The sequence below is a fragment of the Symphalangus syndactylus genome, chromosome 22 (assembly GCF_028878055.3).
Source record: "Symphalangus syndactylus isolate Jambi chromosome 22, NHGRI_mSymSyn1-v2.1_pri, whole genome shotgun sequence".
In the NCBI taxonomy this organism is placed as follows: domain Eukaryota; kingdom Metazoa; phylum Chordata; class Mammalia; order Primates; family Hylobatidae; genus Symphalangus; species Symphalangus syndactylus.
The window spans coordinates 13157324-13169899 of NC_072444.2; the positions used below are offsets into that span (position 1 = coordinate 13157324).

At 46.0% G+C, this 12576-nt stretch overlaps 1 protein-coding gene across 5 annotated transcripts in view; it reads right to left on the bottom strand.

The window, feature by feature from the left end:
- The window catches only part of NIPAL3 (NIPA like domain containing 3), a 61710-nt gene that overhangs the window by 4008 nt on the left and 45126 nt on the right, over positions 1-12576 (bottom strand). For 3 of the 5 annotated variants that reach the window (XM_055260973.2, XM_055260972.2, XM_055260974.2), the window contains exons 7-10: positions 12284-12419; positions 9586-9674; positions 8015-8078; positions 4826-4920 (exon numbers count right to left, since the gene is read on the bottom strand). In XM_055260973.2, coding sequence (XP_055116948.1) covers positions 4826-4920; positions 8015-8078; positions 9586-9674; positions 12284-12419 — 384 coding nt within the window. Of the gene's footprint in view, positions 1-3; positions 3643-4825; positions 4921-8014; positions 8079-9585; positions 9675-12283; positions 12420-12576 lie in introns of those variants that run through there. The other 2 variants (XM_055260975.2, XM_063631564.1) reach the window with 2 other exon arrangements.

A 12576-nucleotide genomic window follows, 5' to 3' on the forward strand; every position in this document is an offset into this window, starting at 1 on the left:
AAATGAAATCCATTTTCCCCAAATCATTACGTGGTAAGGGGGCCGAGGAGGCCGCATCTCCCTCTATCCCGCCCCAGACTAATTATAGTGCTCAGCAGCTAATCATGTGCATTGTCAATTTCCTGAATGCTTTAGATTTAAAAGAGAACACCCACAAATATACACTGGAACTATTACGGTTGCTAAGCAACAAGGGATGAATCTTCAGGAAATATGCACACAGACCAGCTGCTGTCAGGAGGAACCCTCAGGTGGCCTAAAGTGAGGTGGGAATGTCGGTGTGGGCCCCAGGTGGAATGGAACTAGCACTGTGCTTTGAACGTGGTAGATGCCAATGCTTCACTTCTGAATTAAATCAGGATCCAGGAAACTTTGTTACACTGTCGAGGAAAGAGGATAATTTTTGTGTCATGGGCACCTGAAGGTGACAGATTCATTCTGATGCCCAGAGGGAGCATCTTGGCCTTTAACTTTAAAGTCCCTGGGCCACATAAAGGGGAAGGTGAGATTTGCTTATTATTACTTCTGGGTACTTTGACAAGGGATTCCTACTTACATTTGAGGGCAAAGCCTTTAATCTTTAATTCCTTTACCTTTGTCCTACAATTCCGCTAGTCAGGTCAGGAGGGACGTAGTTTGTTTGTTTATTTATTTATTTACTGAGACAGGGTCTTGCTCTGTCGCCCAGGCTGGAGTGCAGTGGAGTGATCTTGGCTCACTGCAGCTTCAGCCTCTGGGGCTCAAGCGATCCTCCCACATCAGCCTCCTGAGTGGCTGGTACTACAGGTGCATGCCACCATGCCCGGCTAATTTTTGTGTGTGTGTGTGTTTTTTTTTTTTTTGGTAGAGATGGGGTTTCACCATGTTACCCAGGCTGGTCTCAAACTTCTGGGCTGAAGTGATCCACCTGCCCCGCCTCCCAAAGTGTTGGGATTACAGGTGCGAGCCATTTCGCCAGGCCGGTTACTTTTGAGGCCAACTTTCCCTGCCAGGGAATCAAGACTTCAAATTCTGCCTTCAGGCCGAGTCATAAGAAATTGAATGCAATGAAACTATGATGATAATAACAGCTGACATCTAACTGTTTAATATGCCCTGGGCACTGGGCTAAATAAAGCACTTTCTTTTTTGAGGTCTGTGTTTTCCAGGCTAGTCTTGAATACCTGGGGCTCAAATGATCCTCCTGCCTCAGTCACCCAAGTAGCTGGGATTACAGGTGTGAGCTAAAACACCTGACTGGGCTAAGCACTTTAAATAGTAACAGTAACAACAATAGCAATGACAATGGCTTATGTGTATTGAGTATTTAACTGGTGGCAGATACTGTTCCAAATAGTTATAAAGTTCTATCTCATTTGATCCTCAAGATGACTAATAAGGCAAATGAAGCAGGAGAAATGAAGCATGTAATTTGCCTGGGATCACACAGCTAGTAAGAGGCAGTGCCAGGGTCCAAATCTGGGAGTTTCAACTCGAAAGTCCATCCTCTTTTTTTTTTTTTTTTGAGACGGAGTCTCGCTCCGTCACCCAGGCTGGAGTGCAGTGGCGCAATCTTGGCTCACTGCAAGCTCTGCCTCCTGGGTTCACGCCATTCTCCTGCCTCGGCGCCCACCACCACGCCCGGCTAATTTTTTTTTTTTTTTGTATTTTTAGTAGAGACGGGGTTTCACCATGTTAGCCAGGATGGTTGCAATCTCCTGACCTTGTGATCTACCCGCCTCGGCCTCCCAGAGTGCTGGGATTACAGGCGTGAGCCACCATGCCTGGCCGGAAGTCCATACTCTTAACTGAAAGCTGTGTGGCTTCCCTATATACCTGCACTTAATCCCCAAACAATCCTATGACAGAGATGAACTACTGTCCTCATTTTCTGGATAAGAAGAGATTCAGAGAGGTGAAGTAACTTGCCCAAGGTCACACAGCTAATGAGAGACTGAGGTGGGATCTGCCACCAGAGCCTGTGCTCTTATCCACTCTGCAAATGGCCTGGGAAGACCCAGTCCGTGAAAGGCCCTTTGGCTCCCTATTGCATAAGACTTAACTGATGGTTCTTTGAAGGGCACAGTTTAAGAGTCTGTGGTTTGGATTTTGGGGGAGGGCAGAAGAGGGAAGTGGAAGAGCTGAGGAGGTGCCTGTCCTCAGGGAAGAGAGCTGGCTTAACAGGCCTGGTTTACCTTTTGGATTTTGTCAATGCCCTCCAGCCAAAGACCAACAGGAATACACCTATAGTCTAACAAATATGGGTTTATTGACACATTGCAATGAGAGAGATGTACACGGCGGGGAACGATGAACCATCTAAGAGAGGGCTACAAAGGAGTTATTGTGGGGTTGGCTTTGACTAGATGATTTTGGGGAGGGTTCAAGGAAGTGAGGCTTTGCTTTGGGTTGGATGCTGTCAGGAAGCAGGGCTAATTCCATAATTGGAGATCTTAGTTTTTACCTAGAAGATGCCTAGACTGAAGCTAAAGCTGTGCCTGGAAAAGAAGCGGCGGTCTCTCACATTAGCAAGGTCAGAGGGATGTTTGGTGTTTTTCATGATTTGGACAATGTCCATTTTTTGTCTATGTTTAGACAGGCTAGCAGAGTAGTCCTGTTTGTGTTTGTTTATTTATTTATTTATTTTTAATTTTAGGAAAAAACCCTTTTCTTCCCATTCCACCTGCTTGTGTCCTGATCCATCACAGCTGCAGAGTGGCCTTGTCTGCTGTTGATGTTCTGTGAAATTCTTTCTGTTCAACAGGAGAGGGCCAAGGCCCAGCTGAGAGTGCCAGGCTAGCTCCTGGAGGTCAGGGGCTGTTTCTCGTTCTCATTTTTAAGAAGTCTTTCAGGTGCCTGAATTACTCAAAGTTTCTCCAAATTGTGGTGTGGTAAATTTCTGGAATTTGAATACCTCTTGAACAGCAGTTGTCTGTTGTGAAGATATGAATCTAGGTACCCAAAAGGCAAGATCCTAATGCTGACCAGGGAAACCAAGTGGCTGGAAAAGCACCTCTATTTAGACGGAGACTGTTCAGCAGTTTTATTCTGCATGTTCTACCTGCCACCAGGTCAAAGAAGTGTGTGAAACTTCCAAAGGTTTTTAAAGCAAAAGGGAAGTGAAACCAAATATAACCAGGCATCTACCATGTCCCAGACACCATGCAAGAGGCCTTTACACATATGACCACTAGCCTGAAAGAAGGAATCCCAGTTACAAGTGAGGATGAGAGGCCTTGGGAGGTCACACAGCAGGAAGGTGGTAGAGTTGGGATTTGAATCCAGGTCATCTGAAATCCAAGCCCACGCTCTTCACAGTACAGAACACCTACAGTCGGAAGTGTCCTGACAAGCCACTGCAAGGGCAGGGTCTCCCTGATTCAACAGCTGACTTCCCACTGGTCACAAGGTACAAAGAAAAAGCTGAGAGCCACACCCACAAACAGACCACAGAATGTTGATATCTAAGATTACCTTAGGTTACCTTCTATTTTCCACCAGAAAATACATCTATATATATATATATACACACACACACACACAAATACTGATATTGATATATACACAGTTTATAAATACACGAACACACGTATACATACACATACTTGCACACACAGAGTTGACACCTCACCTATCTGGAATTCAGCTATCCAGCGCCCTCATCTATCCGGAACACAGCCGAGAAACAAGGAAGTTAGCAAAAAAGGAATCTGAGCAGCCAGATTAGACGTTTAAAAAGTTCATGCACCAAAGCTCATGCACTTCACTCCTAGGAGAAATCTTAGGCCCCCAACTCAGAGCTCCTTCATTTTGATTTCATTTGTAATTTGAACAAGCTGGGTTGAAGGAGCACATTGACACTGAGTTACTATACTCAGGCAGGCTGGCTACAGCAAGAAGGACAGACAACACCTTAATAACGAGAGAGGAGGAACTAATATAAAAAGTAGACACATAAACCCTGGGGCCATTTAATGTAGGGGCACACCAGTCAACCCTGAGAACACACCTGCATCACAGTGTTACGGCATGAAAACCTCTCGAGTAAGCAGTCCTCTAGACCGTCAATGTGTTTATATTTTGTTCATGAGATTGTGTTAATGAAGGACAGGAGATTATGTTTTAGAGAGAGTTCCATCTTGTATAAATAAAATTAAAATGTTGAGTTAAGTGTGAAAGCTAATGGTCACCAGCAACCTACAGAGTTTAGGTCAGCAAATCTGAGGTTGGTCCAATGTCTTAACTTTTCTAATCCAAATTCCTTTAGGCTAGACAGGCACTCTCCAGTCCTCCACAGGTCCCACCACTCCCTGCTGGGCAGCATTTGGCTGATTCACATGTTTATGTTACTGTCAGGGCTTACAGACATTTAAATTTGTGTTTCTCGGTATGAATCCTTAGCTCGCTAGGAAATCAGGCTTTCCAGAATGATCCACTCCCTTGTGGCATCCAGGGAGTGAGATTATAATATTTTAATTTCATTCCACTCATTTTCCTTCCCCTCTCTGATCATTTCATTCCAACTAGATGAATGGATTTTTCCATTTGCAGGCATGAAGCCTGGGGCTGCAGATCCTAATTATATTGAGTATGAATCAGAATTTTATTTAAAAGATCCCCAAATAGACACGGAACTGGCAAGATGTGCTCAAAACCAACCGAGGTGCCTCAGCCATTGTCTATCCTTTTGCACAAAATTAAAAAAAAAAAAAGAAAAGAAAAAAGACAGTGAGAGAACAGTCACACGATAAAGGCACAGCACAGCAGTTGGTTGTCTCTTTTTAAATAGGAAGTAGCAGTCATTCTATATGGATGGTCAGCTAGACCCACAGGGCTTTAACCTTACCTGGCATGGCATCCATGGAAATATAGGGCTCAAGTGGAATGGCCTTCTTCCTGTTACGCGTGATTAAGAAGACGCCCAAGAACGCGATGAGGCACCTGAGGAATGGAGATAAGATAGGAAGAGAAATAAGGCCAGGAGCAAGGTCGGGGAGGGACACTTTCAGGCTCAGGTGATGGAAAGAGGTAAAAAGGCTTGCAGGCTGCGGAGGAGGGCTCACCGCCCAAGGAGCCCTGAGAGACTGCCAGCCTGGGATCAGCAGGGGCAGATGCAAGTTGAATAACAATAGCTGGAGTGGCCTCACATGCCCTACACTCTCCATGAGCTGTAATCAGAATAAATTAGACTCTCCTAGGCGAGCTTCTCATAGCTCTTCACTTCCATTCAATCGGGATTCTCGGAAGCTTGCCTTTTAAAATATTTTTTTAAATTGAAGTCATTCATTTCAATCACTACTGAAGTATAGATAGTAAAAATCAATAAAAATTGGAGAGTCCCTGTACTCCTGGTCTCACTTGGCCAGGCAGGTGTATAGCCTTCCAGGTTATTTTCTGTTTTGTTTTGCTTTTTCCCTTTTTCCTATAGCTTACATAAACAAGCATACTTTCTAAACATTAAAGTATAATTTATAAGCAGAAAAATGCACAAACCCTAGATGTCTAGCTGAATGAATTTTACTTGTGGAATCATCAACCAGGTCAAGACAGAAAATACGTCCAACCCCCTCAGAAAGTTTTCCTGGGCCCCTTTCCATTTCATGACAGCCCTTCCCCAGAAGTACTACTATCTTGACTTCTCTCACCATGGATTAAATTAGTCTGTTCTTTAATTCACGTAAGTTAAATCATACAGTATGTACTCTTTTATGTCTGGTTTCTTTCATTTGATAAAATGTTAAGATTCATTTTCCTTTTTTATTTTTTTATTTTGATTTTTTTTTTGAGATGGAGTCTCGCTCTGTTGCCCAGGCTGGAGTCCAGTGGCAGGATCTCGGCTCACTGCAACCTCCACCTCCCAGGTTCAAGCGATCCTCCTGCCTCAGCCCCCCAGTGCCTGGGATTACGGGCATGCGCCACCATGCCAGGCTAATTTTTGTATTTTTAGTAGAGATGGGGTTTTGCCATTTTGGCCAGGCTGGTCTCTAACTCCTGACCTCAAGTGATCCACCCGCCTTGGCCTCCTAAAGTGCTGGGATTACAGGCGTGAGCCACTGCACCTGGCCTATAGCTCATTATTTTTAATTGTTGCGTAGAACCCATTGTCTGAATATACTATGTTTTTCCTACTCTCCTGTTGGTAGACATTTGGGTTGTTTCCAATTTAGACCTATTATGAATAAAGCTACTATATAAATACTCACGTGAGAGTCATTTTGTCAACAGATGCTGATATGGTTTGGCTGTTTCCCCACCCAAATCTCATCTTGAATTGTAGTTCCCACAATCCCCATGTGTCATGGGAGGGACCTGCTGGGAGGTAACTGAATCATGGGGGCAGTTACCCCATGCTGTTCTCATGATAGTGAGTTCTCACGAGATCTGATGGTTTTATAAGGGCTTTTCCCCCTTTGCTTGGCACTTCTCTCCTTCCTGCTGCCATGTGAGGAAGGACGTGTTTGCTTCCCCTTCTGCAATGACTGTAAGTTTCCTGAGGCCTCCCCAGCCATGCTGAACTGTGAGTCAATTAAGTCTCTTTCCTTTATAAATTACCCAGTCTCGGGTATGTCTTTATTAGCAGCATGAGAATGGACTAATACAGATGTACTCTTTCTTTTGGGTAAAAAATCTAGAAGTGAAATTGCTGGATCATAGGGTAAGGCCACTGTTTTTTTTTTTTTTTTTTTTTTTTTTTTTTTTTTTGAGACAGACTTATGCTCTCATTGTCCACGCTGGAGTGCAATGGCACGATCTCAGCTCACGGCAACCTCCACCTCCCAGGTTCAAGCGATTCTCCTGCCTCAGCCTCCTGAGTAGCTGGGATTACAGGTGCCTGCCACCACGCCTGGCTAATTTTTTTGTATTTTTAGTACAGACGGGGTTTCAGCACGTTGGCCAGGCTAGACTCAAACTCCTGACCTCAGGTGATTCACCCGCCTCAGCCTCCCAAAGTGCTGGAATTACAGGCTCGTGTGCCACTGCACCTGGCCAAGGCCACATTTTTAAAAGTTTGTGATTTTTTTTTTTTTTTGAGACGGAGTTTTGCTCTTGTTGCCCAGGCTGGACTGCAATGGCGCGATCTCGGGTCACAACCTCCGCCTCCCGGGTTAAAGCGATTCTCCTGCCTCAACCTCCCGAGTGGCTGGGAGTACAGGCATGCACCATCACGCCCGGCTAATTTTTGTATTTTTAGTAGAGACGGGGTTTCTCCATGTTGGTCAGGCTGGTCTCGAACTTCCGACCTCAGGTAATCCTCCTGCCTCGGCCTCCCAAAGTGCTGGGATTACAGGCATGAGCCACCTCGCCCAGCCTGTGATTTTTTTTTTTTTTTTTTGATGAATGTGTTCTAGACATGATTCTGTGTCAGCACCTACGGACTGGCCTCAAGTTTTCAAAATGGCAGCATGGCATGCTATTATCTGGATATGGCATAATTTTTTAACACTTGTATTCTACTGCTGAGCATTTCTATCGTTTTCAATTGTTTGCTTATACAACTAATTTAAAAATTAATAAATAGCCTCATACATGTGTCTTTGCATCCCTGTTGAAGCATTTTTCCAAGATAAATGATTAGAATGGAATACTGTATCAAAAAGTATGCTTGTGTGGATTTTGTGTTGCTGTTGTTACATTTTCCTCCCACATTCAAGTATGCTAACAGTGTGGTAGTCGGCTGGCCTCCTCATCCTCTCGCCAGTGTGGAATACTATTAATCCTGTTAGTTTTTGCAAAATGATGGTATCTCATGTAGCTTCAATATGCATTTCTTAGATCCGAGGTGAGGTTGAGAGACTTTTCTTGTGTCAAAATGTGATATTTGAGAAATGCCAAAGAGATTACAGTCCAAAAGAGAAGGGGAAGATAAAGCCCTTAGAGGAATAAAACGCTCACCTCTGGGGACAAAGCTCCAAAACCCCACAGCTCCTCTGACTCTAAAGGACGGGGCAGCTGTAGCAATAAGGGAGGGAGAGGGGCAACCTGCCTGGAATTCCACACGTAACGTTTTGGGGCCGGCAAGCAGGACAGAACTCACCCCAGTGCAAACATGCAGATGTGCAGCACGTCCTCCCCGATGAAGTCCAGGTAAAATATTGCACCTGCAGCAGCAAATCATAGAAAATACCGTTGAGCTGTTTTCAAATCACCCATCTGCCAGTCTGTCTAGAATCTGGCTAAGCTCTCTTCCTTTTAGGAAAGTAAAATGATCAAAACTTATTATGACTGTGCCTTACAAGAAGAAAGGAATAAAAGCCATTTAGGGGATCAGGTTGTCAACTTTATTCCACCTTAGGCCCCTCTGATCTCTATGTTGTTTTTTAACTTTTATTGGGGGATAATATTAGACGCACAAAAATGGTGTAGAGTCCCCATGCACCCTTCCTCCAGCTTTCCCCAGTCATATCTTCCATAACCACAGCACATAATCAAAGCAGGAAAACGACAATGAACACTTACTAACCAAACCACAGACCCCGTTTACCAGCTTGTGCCTACAGTCGTCTCCCCTCCACCTTTCTTAAGATAGATAAACAAGGCTTTGTGCTTATGTTGTTAGAGCTTTCTAACCTCATGTGGCCAGTAGATCCCAAGTCTGTGAGTCTACTCCTATGGTATGGGAGTGGGGTGGGCCTACTGCCCCTGCCCTGAGCCAGCCTTTGTCTGGAATCATCTCACCCACACAGGCCTCCAGCTGCATTACTGAGCTCCTGATTCCCTGCCTTGACTTCTGTTCTCACTCAACCATGGTGTTTGCAATTCCTTTCAACCTTGACTGGACTTCACGCTTCTTGACTAAGCTTCTTGACCCTGACTTAGCTTATGGCTTCTGGCTGCTCTGGGTCAATGCCTCATGGCCCCTGGTGCTGCTCACAGCATGGGCCCTGGAAGCTGTGCGCCTGTGTGTTCCTCCTGTGTAGACAGGAACTGCAGCACCACTTGTCTTAAGTGTTGTGCAAAGCATAGGGCTTTACAGCCAGGTTTTCATCAAAGGAAAGCACTTAGTTCTTATTGGATTTTTTACTCTGAAGATTTTAGTCACCTATTATACCATTTAAACAAACAAACAGCTTTATATAATTGCAACCTCTGAGGCCACTACAGAAAGAAAATGAAAAAAAAAAAAAAAAGAGAGGTGAAATAGAGGAAAAGGGGGCTGTGATGCTAATGATCACTTATTGAGCATCGATGATGTTGCAATGCTATGCATATTCATAATCTCTAAAGTTATATAGAAGAGATTTGTGGTCACTTAGCCAGTGGGGGTTGTGGAGCTAGAAGATAGCAAAACTTGTTAAAGTACACACAGTTCGGCACAGGGCACATTTGGATCATACCCATTACAATTCTAGGAGGTAAGTGTTATTATCCCATTTTATGAATGTGGAGCTGAGGCTCAGAGAGGTTAAGTGATGTATGCAGAGCTGATGTGCGTCTGTGCTGGGATACAAACCCAGGTCTCTCTGTCTGGAAATCCTGCACACTCTCCATAAACCCATACATCACTCTATGGGGAGAACAAGTCAGCAGAATCAGCCTCCCTCCGCCCTGGGATAATACCCTGCTGCTAAAGTAGAAGACAGAAATCTAGCAATGGGTCACCCTTACCTGCTGTGATAGCAATGGTTGTGGATAGAATGTAGCCCACACTGGCAATCAAAGAGGAATCATACATCTGTGAGGCTTGACTCAAAAACCTTCAACACAAAAGCACTCCAGTCAGTGGGCTGTGGAGATGTTGGAAAGGCTAAGAGCTGACGACAGTTGAGTTTGGTTTGAAATATGAAGATGATACATTTAGGAATGTTCCTCGGGTTTCTAAAAATGCCACCCTCATGTTACAGGGCACCGTGTATCCCTGGTCTGGGGTTCATGCTTGATTCCCACTCTTCCCCTAGACACATAGCTAAGGCCCATCCCCATTTCCCAACTGAGCCATGCCATCATGGTCTCACACCTTTGGCCGCACGGTTCCTGTCACCTGAAATGCCCTTCTCCTCACCCCCCGTATCCCCACCCCATTAAAAAGAGCCATTCCTGCATCTCTTATACCCCTGCCCCCAGAAACTCTTATAGCACGAATCACGTTCTGCCTGGTGGCATAATTATTCTTTTAAACAAAATTTCTTTTTAATTTGAAAATAATGTGATCACTGAAATAAATATAGGAAAAAGAGAAAGAGTTCTTCCTAATCACTCCATCTATGATAAACAATACCCTCGTCTTGGAAGATATGCTTTGCCCTTTCTCTGCATAGTTGCTTACACCATGCTCATCACTCAATTGCTTTTATTTTTTTACCTCGCTTTGTGGCCTAGGCTGGAGTGCAGTGGCACAATGATAGCTCACCACAGCCTCTAACTACTGGGCTCAAATGCTCCTCCTGCCTCAGCCTCCTGAGTAGCTGGGATTACAGGTGTGAGCCACTGCATGCAGCTTGGCTGTACTAGTTTGTTCACCGGCTGTCCCCCAGCCAGGGCTGTGAATGCCTGAGGGCAGTGAGTGACTACCCTCATCATCTCTGTGTGCTGAGCACCCTCAGTGGGCTGCACTGGCTCGGGGATGAGTAGCTCCTTAGGAGGTGGGCGGTGGCATCTGAGCCATGTTTGTGACACCTGGAGTGCTCGGCACAAGGCCTTGGACTGGCAGGAGCTCCCTGGTGATGGCTAGAATTGTTGCAGTGGGACCAAAAATAATAACGACCAAAATAACAATAGCAAGGCCAATAATCATAGAAGCAGCTCATGTTTACCGGGCATTTCCCTAGAGACGTTCTCCTAAGAACTTCATGTGATTCTCTTAGGTAGGGACTGTTGTTCTCATTAGCAGGTGAAGAATCTGAGTCTTGGAGAAGCTGAGTAGGCGACAGCAGAGCAGAGCGGTGAGGGCATGGGCTGGGGAGCCAGATACCTGGGTTCAGATCTCAGCTCCGCCACTTCCTAGCCTCTCACCCTCTCTGCCTCAGTTCCTCATATGCAAAATGGGGATAATATCCTCTACATCAAAGGCGTGTTGTAAGGACCAAATGAGCTGGTTCCATAAAGCACTGAGAAAAGAACCGGGCTCACACCGGGCCAGCAGCAGCTGCTCCTGTGGTCCCTGGAGGCCATGTGGCTGGTGGACCTTGAGTCTGAGCCTGAGCTTCCCAGGCTGGGTCAGCCTTGCGTGCTGCTGAGTCCTGTGCACCTACACAGGTTTTGTCACCTGCAATATTCCTAGAGCCTCTCCTCCCAGGCCCTCTGTTGGGCTCTAGGACTTAGATGCAAACAAGACACAGGCCCTGCCCTCAGGCTGCTGCCTTTTATTTAACTTCATGCTTAGAAAGAGGAGGGGGCACTTTGCCTTCCACTCAGGAAGATTTGGAGGTGATACATTGAAGGCAAGAAATGACAACTTTTCTTTCCAACCCAGCAGACAAGCAGGTGCCTCCTAGGGATGGCCATGCTTCCGAGGCCCCTGAGACAATCACCTGCCCCAGAGAAGATGGGAAGTAAGGCTGCCTCCAACCGCAAATTTCTCACATTCTGGCCAGGTGTTGTGGCTCATGCCTGTAATCCCAGTACTTTGGGAGGCCAAGGTGGGTGGATCACTTGAGGTTAGGAGTTTCAGACCAGCCTGGCCCACAAAGTGAAATCCTGTCTCTACTAAAAATACAAAAATTAGCCGGGTGTGGCGGCACACACCTGTAGTCCCAGCTACTTGGGAGGCTGAGGCAGGAGAATCGCTTGAACCCCAGAGGCAGAGGTTACAGTGAACCGAGATGGCTCCACTGCACTCCAGCCTGGGCAACAGAGTGAGACTCCATCTCAAAAAACAAAACAAAACAAAACAAAAAAATTATCACATTCTGAGGGAGTGGGGAAAAACCCATCCACTGCTGGCTTCGTCTTTCTTTTTTCTTTTTTAATTCTTGTGTCTCAGCTTCCTGAGTAGCTGGGACTACAGGCATGTGCCACCACACCCAGCTAATTTTATTTCGTAATTGTATTTTTAGTAAAGACGGGGTTTCACCATGTTGGCCAGGCTAGTCTCAAACTCCTGGCCTCAAGTGACCCACCCACCTCGGCCTCCCAAAGAGCTGGGATTACAGGCGTGGGTCACGGCACCTGTCCTGGCTTCGTCTTTTAAGCAGCAGGTGTCCCTCCAGGTGACAACTCAGCAAATTGGCAGCTCCTCTCCACGCTGGATGCCAGGCCCTGGGGCATGTTCTGGCCTCCTTGTGGCTTCACAGCATACGTCATCAGGCCCCCAAAAGAGAAGCGGCCTGAATGGCGGGGCCCAGCAGGAAACGGATTTGTAACTCACGCAGCCTGATAGACGGCAGTTGCCACCATGCACACGAACATCACGTAGAAGATGGGGTAGTCAAGCTGCAGGTTCCCTTGAATGGACAAGACAAGCATTCCAGCCACGGCCTTGACTGTCACCACTGTCATGGAGCCTGCAGACAGGAGACAAGGGCGAGTGGGGAAATGCAGAGAGTTAGGTCTGGAAAGCCAGCCTGTAACCCCAAAGGACTTGGGGGACAGAGGGGAGGGAACAGGAACAGAGTCAAGCCGGCAGTTTGCACGGTGACAGACGCCATTTGCACTGGGTCT